Source organism: Saccoglossus kowalevskii, chromosome 1 (assembly GCF_978046115.1).
Source record: "Saccoglossus kowalevskii chromosome 1, keSacKowa6.1, whole genome shotgun sequence".
Lineage (NCBI taxonomy): Eukaryota > Metazoa > Hemichordata > Enteropneusta > Harrimaniidae > Saccoglossus > Saccoglossus kowalevskii.
Genome location: NC_140641.1, coordinates 6910749 through 6934937, shown reverse-complemented (window position 1 = coordinate 6934937; position 24189 = coordinate 6910749). Strand labels below are relative to the sequence as shown.

The following is a 24189-nucleotide window of genomic DNA, read 5'->3' as shown; positions in this document are numbered from 1 at the left end:
ATCTACTTAGCTGTACATTTGACTTCATTGTTTCTTCAACTCAACTCTTGCGGAAATATTCTAATAATATTATGTAAAAAATGGTCTCTAAACTGTGTTCTTTAAAACTTACCATATTAGCTAATTCAATAACTTTATTTGAAAGGATACATGTCCGTCCTCTCGGGAATTTTATTTGAAACTCTTTTTTGAACCCTCCGAGTTTTACATATATGGGTTTAATGATTCGGTGTCTTGGATTGTTCATTTTGTTTTCATTATTTTTTGTTTGTTTGTTTTGTTTCATTTTAACTGTTGTTATATGTGTGTCTGTGCAATAGATATATTTATTACCATCCAATTCACTGCGAGTAACGAATACAAACGACAGCTCCAAAATGAATGCTCTGCTTGATGCCAATGGTTTTGGATGTTTATGGCCACCCTTTCTTGACTTTCCGTTCACCTTGCATTCACTGACCTGCCTCTTCGTATGATGCCGATGTAAATACACAGAATGTCACACTTCTCGAAAATGCTTAATACTTTTTTGTTTTATTCTTTCCAATAAATAATTATCCAAAAATCTAAGAACATGACCATGTGCGCATTCATTGCATGCAGAATCCTGGGACAAAATGTACAGTGATGTCTGCCCTCCACGGCAGGTGCCAAACTTAAACCTGTGTGTTGTATTATCTAACACACGGGGGCGGACAATAGGACTAAAATGTAGTTAATATTGTAACGTTTGTTTAAATTACATGTTTTAATGTATATGCTTTAAATAATTACTTATGTAGACTTGTTTTTATTTTTAAATATACCAATAACAAGAATAAAAGTATTTTACAACGGCTTAATGAACTGACACCCCCATAACATAATTGGGGCAAACCGGTAGTGACGTATTAGAACGCCGGCAAATAGTGGGGCAGCTTGTTCACCTTTGTTGTACCATTTTCATTCTTTCTGACTGCGAAGTCTCAAAGTGTGTTCTGAATTTCCTAAATATCTCCTAGTTATGAGTAATGGGGCCAATCAACATGGACAGAGTCTAGATCAGCAGGTATGTGTGACGAATTTTGTGAATTGTGAACTGCGAGAGTCAATGGATTGCTTGAAAATCGTTGTCAGACTGACAGGTTTGGAACCATTTGTCGTCGAACGACCGACCTCCATTTTCTAAAATTTGCATAGGAATGGTCGATCGCTTGGAAAATGAGAAATTTCGCAATAACTACAATCAACTGAGAAAATCGTATTATTCATAAATCGATTTCAACCAACAGTTCATGTCTGGCTTGCAGTTTCGTGAAAAATGGCAATTAGAGCGTACATTTTCTGTCACAATTTGCGACTACGACGTCCATTTTCAACCGACTCTTATGATTAGGGAATTTTTCCGCTGCGCCGGTAGATTGCTAGCCACGTGCTCACAGCGTTGCCATTCTCAACTTATGAATTCGAGGTGAACACGCAAATGTAATATTGACCGTCGGTTTGGTTGTGGATGATCACAGATACATAACCTTCATATTCGTGTGTATATTTTACGATCTATACTGGGTTGTTATCTGAGCGTTTCAGTTGCTTGAAGTCGTAGTCGTACCGGTACAACAATTTACATCCTGTGTCCCCGGCCTATTAGAAATTATCTTGAATCACTCAGCGTGTCATTGAACCACATTTTGAAAACTTGGGGGAGATGAGAAAACTACGCATCACGAAATTAAGTGCCCTTTACTTTGGTATTAATCTCAGTAAAATTTGAGAAGCGTGCATGTACTCTACAAATATATAACTTAACTATTTGTTAATCTAGTAACTAAACATTTATCCTAGTTTCCAACTAAACAAACACAAACTGATACTAATATTTTTTTTGTAGTTTGCAGGTCTAGACTTGAACTCTTCTTCTGTAGTGGATACAAGAGGAAGAGGACAGGGTAGTCAACGTAAGTAATTGTTGTGTTGCATGAATACTAGCTAGTATTCCTTGAGATTGCATACCATTGTTTATTTCCACTGAGCCAAGTTGTGAAATAAGTTAAAATACTTCTATTCAAACTTATTTTATTGGTTGTTGATTTGTGTCATGCATAAAAACTTTAGAATTATTGAATTTGTGAGTGGGGTTAAGCTTCATTGTATTGTGTGCATCAATATCCAATTAAAATTTATCCACTTCTCGTATTGTACAAATTAGCCATATGGTGTGCAATACTTGTGTTTGAGATCTTAATAGCAAATAATTAGTAACTAGCATCGCAAATTTAAACAACTTTCTATTTATTCAGAAAATCGCCTTTATGACAATGATTTTCCTATTAATAGTCAAACAGTCTGTAATTATTTGTGTTTATTTAATTGAAAAGGAAAATATTTGATCAGATTTCCAGACAAAAACATTGGCCACAGAGAGCCTGATCGAACCGATCGTTTAACGCAATCCGATGCAATGAATCAATCCAAAAAATGATGACATTGTCTGGGGTTGCCGATGTGAATTGAAATGAAATGAACAACGAAAGTAGCCACCTTACCAACACATTCCGCTTCATGTATATGACATTGAATGTTTAGTTTGATGATTGATAAACATACATTCACTGGTAGTAGACTTGCTTTCATATTGTGTCAATACAAAAATGATTTAAACTCGTTCCGGTGTTTCTTTTTCCTTGCCATCGTATTCAATATACGTTTGTGAGTTTGTGTGAGCAAAAGAGGCTGGTGAGACCGTGTCACAACATGACGTCAGCCTTTGGTTGCGTTAATTTCGTTTTTTTATTCACGAAATCTACCACTGGCAGAGTTTGTTTTGTCATGTCTCGCAACTGAAAGTCCAAACTGACGTTTTGGTTGACAGCCTGTAGGTGTAGATGGGTCGAGATGTCTAGGTATTTTGGGTCAAGTGGTCCAATGAAAAACTGGTCAAGATTTTTTTGGGTCGAGATGTTCAGTACCCTTTGATCGAGAGTCCAAAGCTACTGCTACTGAAATTTAAGTGAAAATTAAAAAATTGTAGCAGTGACAATTTGTTTGGCTCGCTATAGCACTGTCGGAGACGTTGGCAAATGCCATAAAATTCCGAAATTGCAAAAATTTCTAGCAGTGAGATTTTAAATGATTGACAGTATTTTCTCCTATCTTGACTACATTGTGTATTTCCAGCAGTGTTCTCCCCAGGAATTTAAACCACTGTGGCAGCCTGATTTGCATATAATTTGCATATCATTTACATAATAATAAAAATTGACCAAAGCACATTTACACCCACACAATAAACAACATATATTTTCAAAAACAAAGTGGCAGATATTTATTTGCTTCACAGTGTTATAAACACTTTTATTTTGGGCACTTTTGTAATATTAATGAGCTCCGTCACAGTGCAATTATAGTTTTTTTTTGAGTCAAAATATTACGTTTCACAATTTAGAAGAGTTTTAATTTAAAAATTTAACATTCTCGAAATGCAAATGCTGCAGACTAAAAAGAAACAAATTGTAAAAGGTTAAATGAAACTAATTTGAAACGTTTGAGCCAGGATTATGTTCATGACTTTCATGATCTTATTTACTACAAAATTCTCCTTCAAAAAATCGACCACGTAATTATTTGGCGGATTACTGGTTATTATTCCGACCATCAGCTTCTACAACGAACAAATAACACTTCCAAACGTGACATAACTTACTTTGCGATGTTATACACCGGTTATACCAATAATACCTCATACTCGGTCATGATGCCATGCAAAAATTAAATACTTCTTTTTTTATATGAAAAAAAACGTAAAATTTGAACTAGTTTTATCGAGAGAAATTATTTTTGATCACTCGATCACTTTGATGAAAAACACAGACCCGCCATGATAGTTATGACGCATTAGTTGACTGGCATGTGTCCTTTGACTCGGTGGGTCAAAAACGCCATTAACGAATCAGAATGCCGCATGGTAATGCCGGTAGACCCCGAAGTTTTCCGAATGATCGTGATCATAAAATTTACATTGCGGAAGTAAAGCGATGTCGTAGCACGATGTGTTGGTATGAATTTCAGATAAAAACTGCATGATGGTTTTCGAAAGAGGTGATTAGAAATTTTGAAAAGGTAAAAGAAGTCTTGAAAGAAGAGTTTTTACATGATTCACGATAACAGTTCAAATGTATTTTACCCAATCACGCAATAAACACGTTGTTTTTTTCTTGAGTAGCGTAAACTGATAGTGAACTCCGCTTTGCCCATGTTACATCAGGTGGAATTGATTTTGAAAGAATTTTAGCTTTCAATCTAAAGACTGCATCTATCGTCAGAAAATATTTACTTACTAACAAAGAGGTGCTAATTTTACAAAATTGACTTGTATTGTTCAATCGCGGGACTATGTCTATTCTTTATAAATTATTATCCACGACTGGCAGGATGCGTATCGGTCGGTACGCAGGTATAATAACAATATGGCAATAGTCCTGGTCGGAAGCGTTTCCGTGGTGGTCGCTAATTTTGAGTGCCGGTCGGGCCGACCAGCGTGACAAGATCTCCAATGAAAAAAGCACTGTGGCGGTTTTGCTAATCACCGTGGCGGTGTCAGACTGGTGTGGTGGCAAATCGAAGCACTGTGGTGGGACCGCCACGCTGTTTACATCCTGGGGAGAACACTGATTTCCAGTGATTGTACAATTCTTGTCTTTTTAAATACTTGTCATTTGTTATTTTATGTGTAGGTAGCAAGTATATTCCTCCTCATTTACGTGGTAGTGGTGGACATCAACCAGCTAATAATTACTCCGGTGGTGGTGGGGGTTACTACCAGCAACAGCAGCAACAACCACAGCAGGGTGTTAGAGACCCACAAGGTGACTGTCATTCTTGACATGTACTTTGGTTTTAATTGTGATAAGTATGAGGACTTGATTGTTTCACCCTAGGTCTAATCGCATGAATTGATTTGCACAGGTTCATTCATTCCACTGTATGGTGTTCAATAATCATCTCAAAAATATACACGGTGTAGGCACCATAGATAGAAGTTGCTAACCAAGGAAGTATCAAATTCAAATTATTTATGACACGCAAGCCTTTTTTTGCTGTGTCTAGTATTTTATTTAATGTTGCATGTGTTGGAAAATACTTGGTGTAGATGCATTTGTTAGATAGAATTAGGAAAAAAAAATGATAATTGTGTGGTTTACCTCAGAGTATTATAGTATTAGATGATTGATTTATGGTCAATACTGAACGATACTGTCTCTGTGTGAATTCTTAGACCTGTACCGCAGAGGGAATAGCGGTGGCATTGGTGGTGCCTACACTGGCTATGATGGCTATTTCTCTCCTGCCTTTGGAGGCCAGCCACAAGTCTACCCTAGAGGTGGGTTTTATTATTAGCCTCCACTGGTTCATGTCTCCGTAACCTGTGAATATTTGTTTGTATATATTTTTCGATAGTACATCATAGGAAGAGTATTAGTAATTTCGATAATGTTTAATAAAAATTATACTTTTTTTTTTTTTTGCTTCATTAGAATTTTAGGTTTACTTCCCGTTATTTTGTTCTCTACATTGCAGATTTATTCTACTGTAACTTGTTTTATTTGTTTGTTTCAAATTCAAGTATATCCATCAATTGCCATCATGCTTCAGTTTTTACTGATATGTGTGGACAACTAGGCGTATATGAAGACTGCACGAACCTTGGTGGATTCTATTGTACATATTATTTGAATCATTTGTCATAGCTTTTTCAATGCTCTTATTGTAGGTGGCTACACTGGAGGCAATGACTATATGAGGGGGCCTCCCCAGCCCCAGCCCCAGTATAGTAATTTTAATCGCAGAGAGACTGACCGACCAGGAAGTGGGCGGTACAATAACCAAGGTGGTTATAATAATCGTGGTGGTTACAACGGCGGTTACAACGACCGCGGTGGCTATAGCAGAGGTGGTTACAATAATCGTGACCGTGGTGGATACAGTGGCCAGGGTGGCAATACTTACAGCAATAATCGCTGGAGTCGTGATGAACGTATTGGAGGTGAACCACCAAATGTGGATCCACCTAGTTCAGATGATTGGACAAAACTACTGCCGAGGAATGAAAGACTAGAGCGGTATGATTTCCTCTGCATTTGTTTTTCGTTTTCTGTATTAGATAAGCTTTGAAATGTTTTTATCATTGAAGCAGGTTGTGAACATTTCCTATGTTTTCCATTTGACAGGGAACTGTTCAGTGGCACTAGCACTGGCATCAATTTTGATAAATATGAGGATATTCCAGTGGAGGCTACTGGTGAATCGATCCCTGAACCGGTCTCTGAGGTACTGTACAATGGATTTATTTTCACTGGCACTTAATTTCCACTATTTTGATGTTTGAGCTTTTTCACTAGGTTTTTAAAGGCCAACATTTACTTCCTGTGAGATAAGCGGAACTTAGTATTCTGATTTGGCTGATTATTCATTGATAGCAACTGTCAATCGTTTATTGGAAACAGATAATCGACGTCTGTGCTAATCTCATGTTTGTGTCTGGCATTTGCACAGTTCCTTCTAGAGTAAAATGCTTTATGCTGCAATGTTCAATAAATGTATTAAAAAATAAACAGTTACAGACTCATTTACCTCTTGTAATGCATTCCATTGTAATCAGAAACATAAACAATGCACTAGTAGCGACTGGCGTTAATTTCACCCCATGAGCGTACAGTGAAAATTCCAGTAAATTCCAATACCAACTGTTTTGTAACGCATTTATTGGCAAAATAAATGGTCTTGCTCTCAAATATACTATTTTTATTTGTACCTTCGCTGGAAAAATAGAAAATATAATGCAATGAATCACTGTTTCTTGTGTTTTCGTGGAGCTGTAAGTCGCTGTTGGTGAGGGTGACTACATTTGTAAAATAGACAGTTTATATACCGTGTCTGTCTTTGTTCATGAATTCAACATTCATATGCATCTAATTTAGCAGATTTTAGAAATTAAAACCCAGTGAATTATTAATGCCTTTACGGTAATAATTATTTACGTCATTAGTACCTTAACATTAATTCATTTTTGACCTTTTGAATTTGTGGATTTGTAGTGTTTGTAACATAAAATGCAGATACTGTTCATCTACCAACTGCAACAATGAACTGCCTTTTTAAAACATTGCTCTTTTGAAATTGAAATTCTCTTGCACATGTAAAGGATTAGAGGAAGCAAAGTGTCTAATGTTTGTAAATTGATTTTCAGTTCTCGGATATCGATCTTGGAGAAATTATTCAATCCAATATTAAGAATAGTACATATGCACGTCCAACACCAGTTCAGAAGTATGCCTTGCCTATTATCAGATTAAAACGTGATCTTATGGCATGTGCTCAAACAGGTTAGTGTTAATCTTAGTATGTCATAATTTTCTATTTCATTGTCAATGCTCGTAGTTTGTGTTTGTAGAGAATCCTTAAGTATCTATTTGATATTAAAAAAAGCTGTTGGTAATGCGTGCCATGTTCAAACTTTGAACAAGTCTGTAACGTCACTGGCGTGATTGAACATTATGTCATACTCATTTGTAAATAGTTTTTTGATTGCAGTGTTTTTCACAATTCTCCAAATGTAACAAAAATGAAATATTCAGTGCTTTTCAAATTGTAAGACAGTTTTTATAAATTTTTCTTGAAGCCACTTACTGATTTATCCTTGTGTTCACAACTCAGGCTCTGGGAAGACAGCAGCATTCCTCCTGCCTATATTATCTCAAATATATGAGAATGGACCAGGTAAAATACCAGAGGTGAGTTAAGTTATTCAAACACATACTGACAACTAATAATCTGTTAAAATACTGTATATCTTGGTGTAGCTTGCTTGCTATCTTTGTGGCAACTTGAAAATAGTTTTGACTTAAGGTTGTAATAAATTTCAGCTAATTTATACAACATAAAATGTTTTTTGTTTTTGAGTCACATAGCTTGCTAGCCAACACAGATATACAGTGTTCTTAAAGTAACTGGCACATCTGGGATCATATTGTCACCAACAGGGTGTTTGTGTAATGATTCTCATTTCATTGTTCACCCACAGGTAATGAGTGAACCTGGTACCCAGGTAGGCATCATTTCATATGTTTAATGCTCATCTCATCATTTCTATTAACACCATCTGTTTTGGTTTGTATGTATGATCCCATAGTCTATTTGCACCATCTGTCTTGTGGTTTGCTCATATTCATCTGGAGCTTTGCTACTGCTATTGAAGCTATTAATTCAAACAGCATCTCGCCTATTGTTTTCACCGTTGCCTCCTGCCAGTGGTGTATTTTGAACTTATTTTGACACATCTGTTTATAAGACATGCATCTATTTGTATGGACATGCATATTTTTTAATGATACATATAAAAGCATGCATGGTCTAAGATTTTTTTTTTATGTGATGTTTTAATTAAGTTATTTTAATCAATTGATCTCTCTGCCTGGTGTGATGTTTACTTGATGTGTATTTAAAAAGTATTATCCCTTTTTTTTCAGTCTTGTGGGCTTAAGTCTGAAACATCGACTTGTGTGTTGTATACACATCTTTATCTGCATGTAGCTTGCTTGTATTTGATTGATCAAGTTCAGACTTCACATGTACATCAAATATTGTATCAAACGTATGCATTTGTTATAGACCTGATTCAAAATTGCAATTTTAACGCTAAAATTAATCAAAATCGCACATTTTCACTATACTGGAACCAGATCTGTTGTGTGAGGATAGATTTGGATTAAACTTGACACATACCTATTAAGAATTTTGATGCTGGTCATTTTATTTTTTGGGATAGCGTCCAAATGGCAGACTGGCAGCCTATCTGTTTAAAACAATTCGGTTCTGGATTAAACTTAATGTTTCCCACTTAAATAAAAGTTTGTAATTTTCCAAAATAGAAAAGGGACTGCACGAGAGATTTTTGGACCTAGGATCGACATGCTTTACCACATTAGCTAATTGTATAATTTATCCTGGAAAAGCAGCCTTCTCGATAATGTCATACGATGCTGCTCTTTTGAATATTATGATTGGCCTTTAAAAAAGATATTACAAAATTATCAAAAACATGTTGATTTTGGAGCTCTGTCAAATACATAAAAATGTCAGTGTGTGTGTGTGTGTGTGTGTGGGTGTGTGTGTGTGTGTGTGTGTGATGACACATTCCTACCTCAGTGATATTCATATATTGCCTTGGTAGTCATACTATACCTCACACCTGTACCATCAGTTTAGTTTTTGTACAAAGGAAAGACTTTTTGACAATGACTTGTTAACTTTCCTTTTTTTTCCAATCTATTTTCAGTCCCGATATGCTCGTCGAAAACACTTCCCCTTGGGACTTGTTTTGGCACCAACTAGGGAACTTGCTTCTCAAATTTATGACGAAGCCCGAAAGGTGAGTTTTAACACTTTGCAATCTGCAACAACTGAAATGCCTTTGGTATGGTTCATCAGATGATTCCTTTTGTTTTTTATTGCCATTATCACAGTGCAGTATTTCAGTTCCAGTGCAGTTGCTTAGTATTGCTCTTGGCGTTCCCACTGCAAATAGTAACTGATGTTGTCTTTTTTATGTAGACTGTTTAACATAGTCTGATACGATGGATAGCAACAACAGTGTAATTTAACAATTTTATCCAAACAATAACTAAAAGCATGCTGTCTCTACAATGCATGTTATCTTTACAATCCATGACCCAACCTTGCTTATCTGAGGAGAATTAATCCCCTAAATTACTTGCATTACTGTGCTCAGGAGAACCATATATAGCTTCCATGCAATTTTTCAATTGCAACGCACTGGTGTCTATTTCTTTTTCTGTTTCAGTGATTTATTAATATTTTCTCACATTAGGTCAGACTGTCAGATTTATTCATTTTCTGATTGTTACGAGGACCAAAAATTACTTGAAGATTATCACGCTTTGTATCCTCAACAAAAACCAAACACTATTTTCTAATGAGTAACTATTCTAACTGGTGAATTCAACAAAATACCATCAATCACACATTTTTATACAAAAATACTAAAAAAATTAACAGGACAGTAAAAATGAACGCATCAACAAGTGAGCATAAGTTCCAGAGTTTGTATCTTGATTAAAACTTTTACCGAGCTTTTGTTTTCACAAGTTTTTATTTCATACGACGCATTGGCAAGAATGGTGACTGCCTGTTGGTTGTGTGACTCCTTCATGTAGATCGTTTGTATCAAATGACTTGTTACTCACAGAAGGATCAAAGATTCCCTCTAAATAGACAGCAACACAGAAAACCTGAGGAAATAGTCACTGCCTTTATTGAGACATCAGACTGGTTGAATAATCTTTAAAACAATGACTTTAGAAACTGTCTTCAACTCTGACACAGTTAACAGCACTCAAACAAAAATTCTGCCATCACTCGTAAATCTCACGATTAAACGTCAGATTTCTTTCACAAACTCAGATAAAGTCAGTTATACACAAACTGAATCATATTCATCAACAGACATCGCAAAAGTTCTCTGCTGCTTGAGATGACCAAAATTCGCGCGACAACATTCAAACAACTGCCATTACTATCTCCCTTTTTTCTACCCAGAATCATGCCCTCTATCTGCAATAGGAGTTTACTTTCATTTATATATATGTATATATCTTGAACAAACATTATTAAATGTATAATTCACAAACTTGATAATTCAGTAATAATGACTTCTTAGGCTTTAATAGCAGTGCATGCAGACATAACATTTTAAAGTGTAATAATGAATGTTTCTCTGTTTGTATTTACAAGTTCTCCTACCGATCTCATGTGCGTCCATGTGTTGTGTATGGAGGTGCTGATGTGGGTGGTCAGATGCGAGAATTAGATCGTGGTTGTCATCTCTTGGTAGCTACTCCTGGACGTCTGGTGGACATGATGGAACGCGGAAAAATTGGACTAGATCAAATAAAGTGAGTGTGTGCAAGTAGTATCCCTCTGTAATCAGTGTGGTGTATTTGCAGCATTGGTTCACAACATTTTGCAGTTTACTGTTTTGAGATGTGCCAGGCTGCGTTTTCATTGACATCTTTTGAGATGACATACAACAATAATTTCTTTGGAATTGAAGCTGATGAAATAAGTGAATGCAAGATATTTAATTGTTGGTTCATTTTTGCCAGGTGGGTAGTCCTAGATGAGGCTGATAGAATGCTCGATATGGGTTTTGAACCCCAGATAAGACGCATTGTGGAACAGGATACCATGCCAAAGACAGGGGAAAGACAGATGCTTATGTTCAGTGCTACATTTCCCAAAGAAATTCAGGTTGGTAGATAAGTACTTTTGTGTACTTTACAAAGTGGGCTGCCCCATCCCTCTAAATTTATTTCCAGCCCTTTTCAATCAGAAGCATCCGTCTAACTTAAGTCCCAATTTATGCTTCAGAGAATTATCTGTCCAGGAAATTGTCCAGACAGCATGATTGAGTGCAACCCATAGTTTAAGTAATAGGTGATCAACAAAGAAACTGACATGGACAGTGGTATGGTGCTTGCGAGTAGACTTTGACTTCTGCAGAAAACTAAGTTACCGTAAAAACCCGCAAATAAGCGCCACCCTCAATTAAGAGCCACTCAGTGAAAATTTGTTACATTTGACCCTCCATTAAGAGCCACCAAGAGTTGAGTGGTTTTGTCAATAAGAACCCTGAAATAAGCGCCAGCCGCCTGGTTGTTTACAATCAGGCAGACACCGAGCTTGTCGTGCCTCACTTCCACCCTGCATTGTTTATTGCCCCACAGAAGGTGTGAGACAAATAAAGATTATCCCCATAACTTGCCTGATGTCCTGTGTAATTGAGAACGGAAGAATGATAGACGAAAGAAATGCCCTGAGAGCGTGAATGTGACTGTCAACTTGTCCATTTTATATTTCTGACACACAATCGACCAATTCACAAACTATTCAGTAGTAACTAGTATGTTTTTTGCCGAAACACCGAAGGACACGTTGAGATATTCATTGTCAATGTTGTCTTTATAACCAAGTAAAGAACGTCACGATTTTAGAACTCCTTTATCGGAAAATCGGAGGTATCGAAAATGCATTCTCACAGACGGGCCGGAACAGGAAGTCAGCAGAAAACAAAAGATTTTTTCCTTAGCGTGGGGGGAATTTGGTTAGCGTGAGGGAAAACAGGTGTTAATCCGGAACGTTTGAGGGATTGTGACGTAGCTCTGACTGTGAGAATGTAATGATTACGCAGCCCACTCTTGCTGATCGTGATTTTGGGTTATTTTTTGCATTTCATTTGAGACGTTCGTTTTGGGGTGATTCAAGACCAAATGTTCAGGGAAGTAACAAAATAACTGGCATTAGTTTGGAGAGGACTCTCGTGCCGAAAATAATCGAAGTCGAATGGATTAGTTCCACAAACTTGCGCGATCAACTTGTCTTACAGTCCATGTGAAGTGAAGTCCATGTGACCCACCTGACCCAAATATTTAAATTAGCTATTTGTGAGAATTGAAAATAATCTGTACCAATCAGAAAATGCCTTGTAACAGGCCTGGGCTTTCATGAATGATTTCGTCTCTCCGATTGGTCACAGGAAATTATTTTTAATACATGTAATTGTTACTTTCTCGGTATCGTCTCGTATTTGGTTATATAAAGGTGGGGCTATAGTTTGACCCTGTTTGCGTGGACTGTGAAGTACGTGAATATCATTAACATATCATTATAAGCTGGCTTGATTATGAAACAGGAAATATAAACCAAAGCTGTACTGTCAGACGTCTAGCGCAATTAAAACAATGCCCAAGTACCCAAGCTGTAAAAATCTATAGAAAAACGTGTTTTTATTTATTATTTTTGCCATAAATACAAGTGATTGGGCATCATTTTTTTCATTCGTTCCATGCTTGCTTTGCAAGTATGTCTTCTCCTGTCGCTGCGTGTCAGATCAATTCTATCCGAAACTATTTTATATCGTCACCAAATCAACTGCCACAGCCACGCAAGTTATTCCCAGTTTTCAAGAAAAAAGTTTGCCGTACCAAACTTGGTAAACAATTGTACAACGGAAGTACAAGTGATTCGAGTGTTGGGTCAGACACTGAGAGTGCTACCAAATCAGACTTCAGGCATCGCTACGCATTGTCAGTGAAACGTGACTTCAGGCATTGCTACTCATTGTCGATGAAACGTCGAATCATCGTATTTATTTGACTTTTGTTATTCCCATAACAGTATTTTTACAGAATAAATTAATTGCAATGATACATCATTAATAATTACTTGTCTGTTTTGGTTGTGTGTGTGTTTGCCTATCCCCTTCCCTATTTCACAATGAAAAAGTTTGATGACCCTGGTTTAAGAGCCACTGGCTACAAAGTTGTCAACATGTTACCTCAAATAAGCACCACCCAGAAATGAAAGTGTTACAAAGTGGCTCTTATTGGAGGGTTTTTACGGTACTACCGGATTCGGCTGATACCCCGCCCATCCTAAACCCCGCCCATGGGCGATGTTTCAAATAGTGGGCGATATTTTGGTCCACACATTGCCTGACTGAACCAACAAACATTTTTACAGACCCCAATTTTCCCGTCCGACATCTTGTATCGAGCGCGCTATTTCAAATATGACGCTAAAATAATTCACTGTGAGGCCGAAAAGCATTAAAAACTTCAATAAAACCAATGCTGTAAACGACTTGTTGTTGCGTATTATTACACTCGAATAAAGTCTACGCTTGAAAAGAATGTTATTTACGAAGTTTAAAATATCCAAGTCTTCCTGGTTTGAGCCTCTTGGTTGTTATCAGTAATGTTTAATCTTTGTCTGTATCGCATTCCAGACAAAATGTTGGTAAACAAGAAATGGGCGAACTAAAATGTCTCCTGCGTTTCACGTGCGACACGATTATTAAAAAACAGAGTTAAGCGATCATGTACGTTCTATAAAGCTAACCTTGTACACATAATCTTGTACTGATGTGTTTTTTCTCCAAAAAAGACGTTCTCTTTCAGTTAACCCCCAGTTAGCTCTTCGCGTTCATGGTATTTGTGAGAGTTGAAAGATTTTTTGAACACATGACAAGTAACTATATTGATTTGCGTCAAGCTGGGTGGCTCGAATTTAAATATCAGTGCGTGAACTCAAACGCGTGGCTATTAGAGTTCAGTCGAAATGTACGTGAATATTGCGATCGAAGTGCGCTGTCCAGAGTTTATTATATTATAGTAAAATTTAACTTGACGCATGGTATGGTTTATATTACATGTTCACTTCATTTCGAATAAAAAAATGACCATTGGAACATTGGTGAATCAAAAGTATTTAAAATATTTTCTCGACTTTCCGTAGATACCAGACTACTATCATTTTTAATGATTTAAATGCGCCAATGTTTATGTTTGCGTAATTATTACGAATGCAACGCATTATCAAGTCGGTAATATTGAAATATTCACGGACCCAATACCCCGGGTCAGTGCCCTAACAATAGTAAAAATTAACTTGAGTTTGCGTAATTATCATGAAAGCAATACATTTAATACAAAGTTGAAATATTCAGAGCTGGTACAATATTGTAAACAAATTTGCGTAATTAGAAAAGCAGTGCACTAAGTAAACGACATTGATATATTCAAAGCCAGTACAGAGTTGCATACAAGTTGCGTAATTACAGTACCGTCGGATATAATAAAAATTTTACTAGATCGACGCGCGGACCGCAAAAGAAAAAGGTTGCTAAGGTAACGTGCCAGTTCAGCGCGTGACTTGGGGTCAAACTTCGGTCAACACACACTAGATGCCAGCATCACCGCGCAGCAAGTTTCGCAAAGAAGTACTTGAAGTTCAATTGCGTCCCAAAATTATGTCGCTAATCACTCGGTTGTCGCAGCGTGTGTTGTGTCATGTCCATGATGCACCCCATTTCGACTTTGACTTGCTTTTCCTTCTTAGTGCATGTTTTTGTTCACGTAAAATGCGACCTCTCACCAATGTATTAAAACACTTTGAATTTATACTTTGCATGATTATATTTGGTCAACGCGAAACATTATTTATTCTAGACCATTTCTATCAACGCAGGGTTATTTTTTTTAGACAAGATGGGCCTCTTAATATCTGCCAAAAGATCGCCCGGGCGATCTTTTGGTCCACATTTTTCTATAAAAAAATCGAATCCTCCATAAGATCGCCCACGGCGGGGTATCAGCCGAATCCGGTAATTAACAAAACAATGGCTCTATACTTAAAATGCTTGACACCTTCAAACACAAGTGTTGGCATTTATGTATTGATTGCAGGTTATGTTAGAATATTTCTTTGACTGTTTAAATACAAGTTGATTGATAATTTGTTCATTTCATGATGATATCATCAATTCTCTAATTTTGGTGAATATTTTTGTCATTTTTGGTAAAAAGTGATATTTTTGACTTCTTGTTAAAAACCGCAAGTCCAATTGCTTTGATATTACATATATAGGTACTACATGTGGACCACTCTCAAATTTGTTCATTTCATGATGATATCTTCAATTTTGCTTAATATTTTTGTCATTTTTGGTAAAAAGTGATATTTTAGAATTCTTGTTGAAAACCGCAAGTCCAATTGTTTTTATATTACATATACAGGTACTACATGTTGACCTCTTTCAGATTTGTTAATTTCGTGGTGATATCTTCAATTATCTAATTTTGGTGAATATTTTTGTCATTTTTGGTGAGAAGTGATATTTTTGACTTCTTGTTAAAAACGGAAAGTCCGATTACATTGATATTATACATATTGTTCATTTTCTAATGATATCTTTAGTTCTTAATTGAAATGTGCATTGCTAACAGCGGAGCTATCTCAGCCGAGAGACTGCTTGTTTTTAGCTTTCGATGTGTAAAGTAGATATGCATATTAATAAATTCTCTGCTTCTGATGCCAAGTACTGTGCTTTGCCTTTGTAGTTTGCTGAATGAATGACTGACATTCAATACTTCTTTCTGTAGATTCTAGCCCGTGATTTTCTGGATAATTACATATTTTTGGCAGTTGGCCGTGTTGGAAGTACCAGTGTAAACATTACACAAAAAGTAGTTTGGGTAGATGAGAATGACAAAAGGTCATTCTTGTTGGATCTTTTATCTGCCACAGGTAAGTAAAGGCTAAAGGCCAAGTATTTATATCTTTACAACTACGATTGTGATGTTTGCTATGTGTGGCTGTTCTTCCAGTCGAGAATGTCTTTGTTCAAGCTCATTTGATATCAAAATATTATTTTAAAAACTTTTCGTGAATTTTGAACCATTGTCGGTATATTCTGTAATGTGCACATATTGTGTGTGACATAGACTTTTTGAATGCAGGTTCTGATTCCCTGACACTGGTGTTTGTGGAAACTAAAAAAGGAGCCGACTCTTTAGAGGACTTCCTGTACCGAGATGGTCATCGTGCTACAAGTATTCATGGTGATCGCTCGCAAAGAGAGCGCGAAGAAGCTCTACGTAGTTTCCGTACTGGACAAACTCCCATTCTCGTTGCTACAGCTGTAAGTATGCTTTGTGTTTTAGATGAATTGTGTACATGATGCAGTATTTCAGTTCCAGTGCAGTTGCTTAGTATTGCTCTTGGCGTTCCCTCTGCAAATAGTAATTGATGTTGTCTTTTCTATGTAGACTGTTTAACATAGTCTGATACGATGGATAGCAGCAACAGTGTAATTTATTCTCCATAAGAAGCTTAGAGTACCGTTAAAATCCTATTATAAACCACGGTTTATATTACAATGTATCAAATAAAAAATTGGGATCAACAGCTCAAGTTCGGGGTGCGGTTTATATTAGGGACATATTGCAATCACTAAATGGGCGTGGTCATTTTTCCCCACATCACTCGCACAAAACAAACACTACACCGTACAATCTTTTGAATATAAGCGTAACTCCAATTTAGATGTCAGGAAAGAGTGATAAGCCTCGCGTCACAAAACTGTTCACATGAAAAAAAATACTCCGTATATTTAATTTTAATATGCATTTTTTTTAATTTTCTTCGTAACGGAATGTATATTCCGATAGGAGTTTCAAATAAAAACAAACATTAATGTATTGCTTTATAGTAGAAAATGATCATGGTACGGCACTAAAAAAGTACGGTACCGTGGGTACGGTAACGCAATCCGGCCATGCTTCGGCTCACAAGTGAATAACTTACTTGTTTTCGAACTGTTACAATTGTTGATTATTACTCAGTAGTGATTATAACAACGCACGAAAATTATATTCGTTGAATTGTTATCAAATGCAAGTAAAATTCAACTTAGTTTTACTGTAAGCGAATTATTTCGGTCACATGTAAACTAACGATGCGACATCCGCCATGTAGTTTGAATGCACACGAGACATTACTTGACCGGGTAGGTCAAGTCGCTAATTAACCAATCAAAATGCTGGATGGTGCCCACGTGTTCAAATTACCTTAGTTCATTTAAATATGTTAATGACAGGTCACCGACTTCATGGTGAACAAAACCCGGAAGCGATTTACCGATAATGTAGTGCGATCTTTTGGCTTTGATTTCCATGGGAAAACGACACGACTTTTTTTTTAAATCAAGAAATTAGTTGTTTTTGAAAGATAAACTGAGCATTGAAAAAGAATTTAACAGTTTTTCGGTGAGAACAACTCATTGTCGAAAACTTACGACACACTGAAGTATTCATAAGGAGTATTGACACAAGTTGACAAAAGCAGTTTCACTGCGTGTTTGACATTCTAACACTACTGAACAATAAAGAGGTGTGAATATTTTTAGGCACGTTGTCGAAACAAATGAATAGGATTAGGAACAATGTACCAGCTCGTTGAAACAAAGTCGGTCACGGTCTTGTTGAATCGAGGGTGCGATTAGTAATCGGTACTTTTCATGTTTTAAATTTTTGTTGAGAATTCTTTAACACTGAAGCCGAAATCGGGGGTGCAGTTACTATTAGGTATGCGGTTTATAATAGGATTTTAACGGTATCTTTCATTCAGACTGGCAACTCGAAAAAACGAGTGGAGGCATATGCATCCATTTCATGATTCAAGATTCCATTTTGGCTTGAAGGGCTCACAGTGAAAGAAATTGCAACTTTGGCATTCAATTTCACTGGCACTGTGTCATGACAATAACTTGTTCATCTACATTGAATATTGTGTAAAACGATTCCTTTGTATCACATTATCTCAGATTTATAGTGTGCCTAAAAATTTGCTAAGAAATTGTACAGTAAAATGTGTGCTAAAACCAATGTTTTATTATTTTACTATGACTCTAGGTAGCAGCCCGTGGTCTGGATATTCCCAATGTTAAACACGTTATCAACTTTGACATGCCCAGTGATATTGAAGAATATGTACATCGTATTGGTCGTACTGGTCGCGTCGGAAATTTAGGCGAGTCTACATTTGGTTATAGATACATTGCAGGGGCTACTATGTAATGGCTCAGTTTGTGTGGGGGTATGGGTGACTATCCTCAAGTACTTCCCAGAGTATAAGCCCAGGGGCCTGAACATGTAAAATCGGGAAAATTAGGGGGTGGGCTTATACTCTGGACCACCTCAGAAAAGAATTTTTTGGTGGGTTTAAAATGATTACCATCTTCCCAACCACAAAAAATTACATTCTTCGTGCAAAGCGCCGGTCTCAGAGAAATATTACGTCTTTTAGAGGGGGAAAATGCGAAAAGAGTCATTGATTTCCACAACACTTTTTACATACAATGAAGAAACAAAAATGTAAAAATACTCATTTTATTACAATACAATTTACATACCCTCTGAATTTACGGTGTAAAAATGAGTAGGGTCTGTGGGAAAACGGTCAAAGGCAAGATCTTTATCATTATCTTCGTTGTGGAATGTTTTCGTTAGTATGCAAACTCTCAATATAAAACAATTTCTGCCATGGTGTTTTTCTGGTTCATGATTTGACCTGAGCAACTTCCTTTGACCTCACAGGTCACGTATTTCATTAACCAATCAAAATGCTGTGTCCGTAGAGACGAAGTTTTCAGTAATTTTTTCAACGCAATGCGAAAGTGACCATGTTTCACGACTTGACATTCACATTTTGAATTTTGAAAGGTTCGAATGTGTGATTTTATGCCAGTTCTGCCGCGTTTCAACCCTTGGGATATTTTACTATAATATAGGGTGTGTCCACATCGCGCGTTAAAATTTGCATATAACATTGGCGCGTAACAAAGATTGGATAGAGTGGTATAAACAAAGATCAGTGATTACTTGAAATCGATACCAGGAAGGGGGGTAAAAGAAAAGTTGTATAATATTTTATTATTTAATAATTTATTAAAATACACAAGTTTGTCCAACTCCCTGTGCTTATACTCAAGGAGGGGCTTGTGCTCGGGGAAGTAAAGTATATCAATTAAGAAAACAATTATTTGTCCAATGTGGGAAAATGGTAGCCCTTGGACAAGAATTTGTAGTCTATAAAGCTCTACTATAGTTAGTAATGGTGCTGTGACTGGTTCAGTCAGAATATTGTATGTATAAATCACTGCTTGTTTATTTTTTGAGTTTGACAGCAAAGTTGAAGGGCTTAGTGATCTGTTACAAAGCACTGTCACACAACAACTGTAACTGTATTGTGAATTCATTCATTTCACAGGTCTGGCAACTTCATTCTTTAATGACAAGAATCGAAATGTGGTACGTGACTTGTTGGAATTGATCATGGAAACCAAACAGGAAGTGCCATCCTGGCTAGAGTCAATGGCATATGAAGCTAAACAAAGCGGTGGTGGTAGACGTGGTGCTCCACGTAACAGGTATTAGCACATTTATGAGATGACTTTCATCTTTCACCAGAAAAATATCAACAATGCTGTCTATGCTTTTACTATATCGGCAGTGTCGTCTGTGCCTTTACCATGTCGTCTGTGCCTTTACCATATCGGCAGTGTCGTCTGTGCCTTTACCATATCGGCAGTGTCGTCTGTGCCTTTACCATATCGGCAATGTATTCTATGCCTTTACCATATCGGCAATGTATTCTATGCCTTTACCATATCGGCAATGTATTCTATGCCTTTACCATATCGGCAATGTATTCTATGCCTTTACCATATTGGCAATGTATTCTATGCCTTTACCATATCGGCAATGTATTCTATGCCTTTACCATATCGGCAATGTATTCTATGCCTTTACCATATCGGCAATGTATTCTATGCCTTTACCATATCGGCAATGTATTCTATGCCTTTACCATATCGGCAGTGTCGTCTGTGCCTTTACCATATCGGCAATGTATTCTATGCCTTTACCATATCGGCAATGTATTCTATGCCTTTACCATATCGGCAATGTATTCTATGCCTTTACCATATCGGCAATGTATTCTATGCCTTTACCATATCGGCAATGTATTCTATGCCTTTAGTATGACACAAATTTATTTCTTAGTAGATATGGCAGTGGTGGATTTGGTTCCCGTGATTATCGTCAAGGTAACCGTGGTCGTGGCAGTGGAACTCCAGTTTATGGAAATGCTGCCTTTACTGGATATCAGCAGTTTACTGGCAACAGTTATGGTGGAAATTACCAGCCTCAAGCAGCCCCATCTACTGACTGGTGGGGAAGTTAAGCTTTTTGACAACTCCATAGCCAGACATTTTCATTGTATTTCTAATTTTCTAGGTGTATGTAGTGTTGATATTGTTAAATAACCTTGTGTAGGGTTTTATTCACTGCTATCTTTGAGAACTGCCAACTTGATATGCAATCATTGTTGTCGTATCCCCAAGGCAGTTGATGAAAGTTGAAAACTTGATGGCAAAAATGAAAAAGTTGTAATCCTATATTACAAACATTCAACATTTACTAAACGTTGAACTTTTATTACTAAGTCTTAAAGCATTATTATAGTTGCAGTGCTGAACATTTCAGTAATAATTGATGTTAAAATTATCTTAATGACATTTTACAGTGGTTTGAAGAGATATCACGTGTGGTTGGTTATCTCAAAATTCCAAGTTTTAACAATTGAAAGAAAATGAAGGTTGGTACTATTGCCTTGGCAACCAAGTTATGTTATTTTTATTGGGTTTATAATGTAATTTATAGTCGTAAAACATTATAGGAGAAATTGACACTTGCTCTTTCCTCCAATGTGTGCTGTGTAGAAACTAAGTTTTAAAAGGCAAATATATAAACAGTTCACAGACTCGTTTTGTACGATTTGTGAATGAGTATCAGACACAAGTCTCTAAGATTATTTGGATTAGCAATGAACTCATTTTTCTAGTCTTTTGTTGTAGAATTTGAGGAAGAAACTAAAATCTGGTCATATTTTAACAGAAATATATTTACCAGTATAGGGGGGCATTCAAATCAGGACATTTGCCGTGGCACAATATAACAATTTTCCTAAAAGCTGGAAGTATTTTGCTAGTAAGTTCTAGAGTTTCCTGAACTGTTTTATTCCTGGAACCATGTACAAACATACTAAGCTATTTTTGTAAAAGTCCAATTTAACTGATGATTGAGTGCTCAATAATGTGGTGATGTGTGAGGTTGAAAGGCTGTATGTGGATACTTGGTAATATTTTACGTATTTTATTGCTTTTTCTTTGTTGCCACATTTGGCTTTTTGAGTACATGTAGATTTTAAAGTGTTTGGGGGAGGAAGAGAGGGTGTGTGAATCAAAGAGTGAAAAACTTGGGGAAGTCTGGATGGGGGAGTGTGTGGCCATATTAATAGCTACAGTGTAGCTGATCCATACACTTCTGTTGCGCAGGAGTGGATGGAAAAGCCACTGAAGAGGGGGCTTACACGTCTTGCATATCGCTGTGCAGGCATAGAAATCACAAACTGCTGAATTTTAGATTATTCCATGAGAAAACAACAAAATACTTTATTTTACATCTAGATTCTAAATTTAAAAAGAAATGTTTTCTATGTAAATATTTGTACATATACAGGAAAACTGAACTTTGTCATTTATTGAAGTAAAACTTATAGTTGATTTATTTTGTTATATCCTCGTAACTCCGTACATCAATCAGTGAATGAGGATACTTTTGGTGGTCATGCCAAAAATGACCCCCTTTATGACTGCGCACAAACTGGATGAAACCATTTTGATATCAGTATTTTGTTCTCTATGCATTTGTGAGTGTGCTCATAGCACGGACACAACATTTATTGATATATCAAGCCTCCTCTTTTGTTTTATTCACATCATGTTTCTATTGTCTATTGTATTATGTACATAGTGTAAAGCCAAATTTACTAATCTGAAGATGAACAGGGTATTGTTAGTAATAATGCCAAATAAAGCAGAAAAGCAGCCACGTCTATATTAAAAATTACACTTGCTGAGTGAAAAGATTCAAAGTTTTGAATAGATTAAAACTTTGATATAAAAAATGAGTAGAATTACTGCTCATAACTAGAATTTTCAGATTATATTAAGTAAATTCCAAACTTTAGATTTTTCGTCTGAGAGTTCTGCACGTTTGGTGTGAACTTACCAAGGTCTTTTCTGTTATTAAAAGAGAAGGCAGATCTGAATAATGCAGGATTTTTCTATTCAGCAACTTGAGTTGTGAAAGTGCTTTGCAAGATAACAGATTTCCGTGTTCAGTGTTAAATACAATCAAATTACTTTTCTTATTTTTTAAAAAAAAACATTCCTCAGGCTTTGTACATACTCTTAGGTAGATGATAGAAACAAGAGCTGTTTTTTTAAAAGTATGATCACACAATTTTTTTTTTAGGACCGCTGGAAGATTTCCTCAAGCCAATATTCGTTTCCAAAAAAATCAATGAGAATATTGTTGGTGCTAATTTGAAAAGTAAACATTCTTCACATTCTACTATGGTTTTTCTCTTTGATAGTTCTATGATGGAAACTCCCTTGAATTTTTATAAAAGACTTGGACAGCTATGTCCAACATGTTGTTTTCACTCCCAAAATAAAATAGTATCTTGCCTGCTTTAGATCTGGTGAATTTACCTTGTATGGTAAAATAGCTCTTTGCTCAGATTCCTACTGGATTTTAGAGCATTGTATTCGTATCGCCTGCCAATGAACTTGTCTCCTGGCACTGGGCTGAAATATTTTTGAGACAAATTGGGGGAAAAACTGAAACTCGCTGCAAAACTATATTACATTTTGAGTGCAATGTTTTGGTCTCTGTTTTTGTATCACTTTAACGACTTTGCATTTTTACTTTAATTGGGAAACTAGATCTAAAGTACAAGATATATGTGCTAGAGTTTTAAGAAGAAAAAAAACTTAATAGAACTTCATAATTTATTTGGTTATTATTTTTGACTTTTAAAGTGTTATTTATTCATTCCCACTTTTTCGCGTGCAGTACTACTTTATCACTATAGGAAACTTGTTTCACCAGAAAACTATTGCACACGGAAATTCAATCCTGTGTTGCATGATTTTTTTGTGTAAATTAATACTTCCAGGGAAAACGTGTACGTTACAATGAGTGCATGTATTGTGCATTACGTTCTACACATCACAGACGGAGTGAGAGAGGTCTACCTGCTATATATATACACTGATAGTGTGTCTTACTTTAGAACTTCATCATTACATAGTTTCATTGAAACACAAATTTTGTATTTTTGAGACTGTAAAAACAAAAATTGTCTGGCTATTTTATGGTATACTTTCACCCAATGTTCTGTTAATCTTTAGAAATTCTTTACACAACACTACCCAGTTGCAAACTATATTTTGACAGCATTGATTATATGGGCAGAAGTAGACTGGAGTGCAGAAACCTGATGGAGCGATTAACTCTTCTAATGTGGGAGTGATCAGTCTGCTGTTATTGCTAGTACTTATTCAATTACTTTAAAACCAGCTTTATTTAGGGTGGTTAAATAGTTTATGTATTTAAAAGATTGTTTTATTTGATGTTCATTCTGTGCTCTGGAGTTGCTTTGTATTTGACAGCAGAGATATTGTATGGGACAATACCTATTTCAATCCCTAATACTGTTTGAATACTGACTTGTTTAATTTCATTAAAATATGAGGATTTCTCTTTATTGCATTTGCAATGTGTGCGTTGTTTTGCTTTGCAGTTTTTCTGTGAAACCTGATGCAACAGTGGGCATGGCTTCCCCCATTGCAATGTGTGTGTTGTCTTGCTTTGCAGTGGACAT

The 24189-nt window shown here is 36.3% G+C and overlaps 1 protein-coding gene across 6 annotated transcripts; it reads left to right on the top strand.

The window, feature by feature from the left end:
* The first annotated feature begins 897 nt into the window (after nucleotides 1-897).
* LOC100369346 (ATP-dependent RNA helicase DDX3X) lies at nucleotides 898-24077 on the top strand. Of its 6 annotated transcripts, none has more exons than XM_006823369.3 (17): nucleotides 898-1048; nucleotides 1871-1937; nucleotides 4713-4844; nucleotides 5255-5359; nucleotides 5750-6098; nucleotides 6207-6306; nucleotides 7226-7361; nucleotides 7693-7769; nucleotides 8060-8083; nucleotides 9314-9406; nucleotides 10789-10949; nucleotides 11160-11304; nucleotides 15996-16140; nucleotides 16353-16534; nucleotides 18306-18423; nucleotides 19663-19822; nucleotides 20463-24077. In XM_006823369.3, exons 1-17 carry the CDS (start codon nucleotides 1004-1006, stop codon nucleotides 20638-20640), a joined length of 2217 nt encoding a protein of 738 aa, XP_006823432.1. In that variant the 5' UTR covers nucleotides 898-1003; the 3' UTR covers nucleotides 20641-24077. The 6 variants fall into 6 exon arrangements, with proteins under 6 accessions (XP_006823432.1, XP_085354712.1, XP_085354726.1 ...); XM_085498586.1 differs by having other exon boundaries at nucleotides 20460-24077; XM_085498600.1 differs by lacking the exon at nucleotides 5255-5359 and having other exon boundaries at nucleotides 20460-24077.
* Nucleotides 24078-24189: the final 112 nt, after the last annotated feature.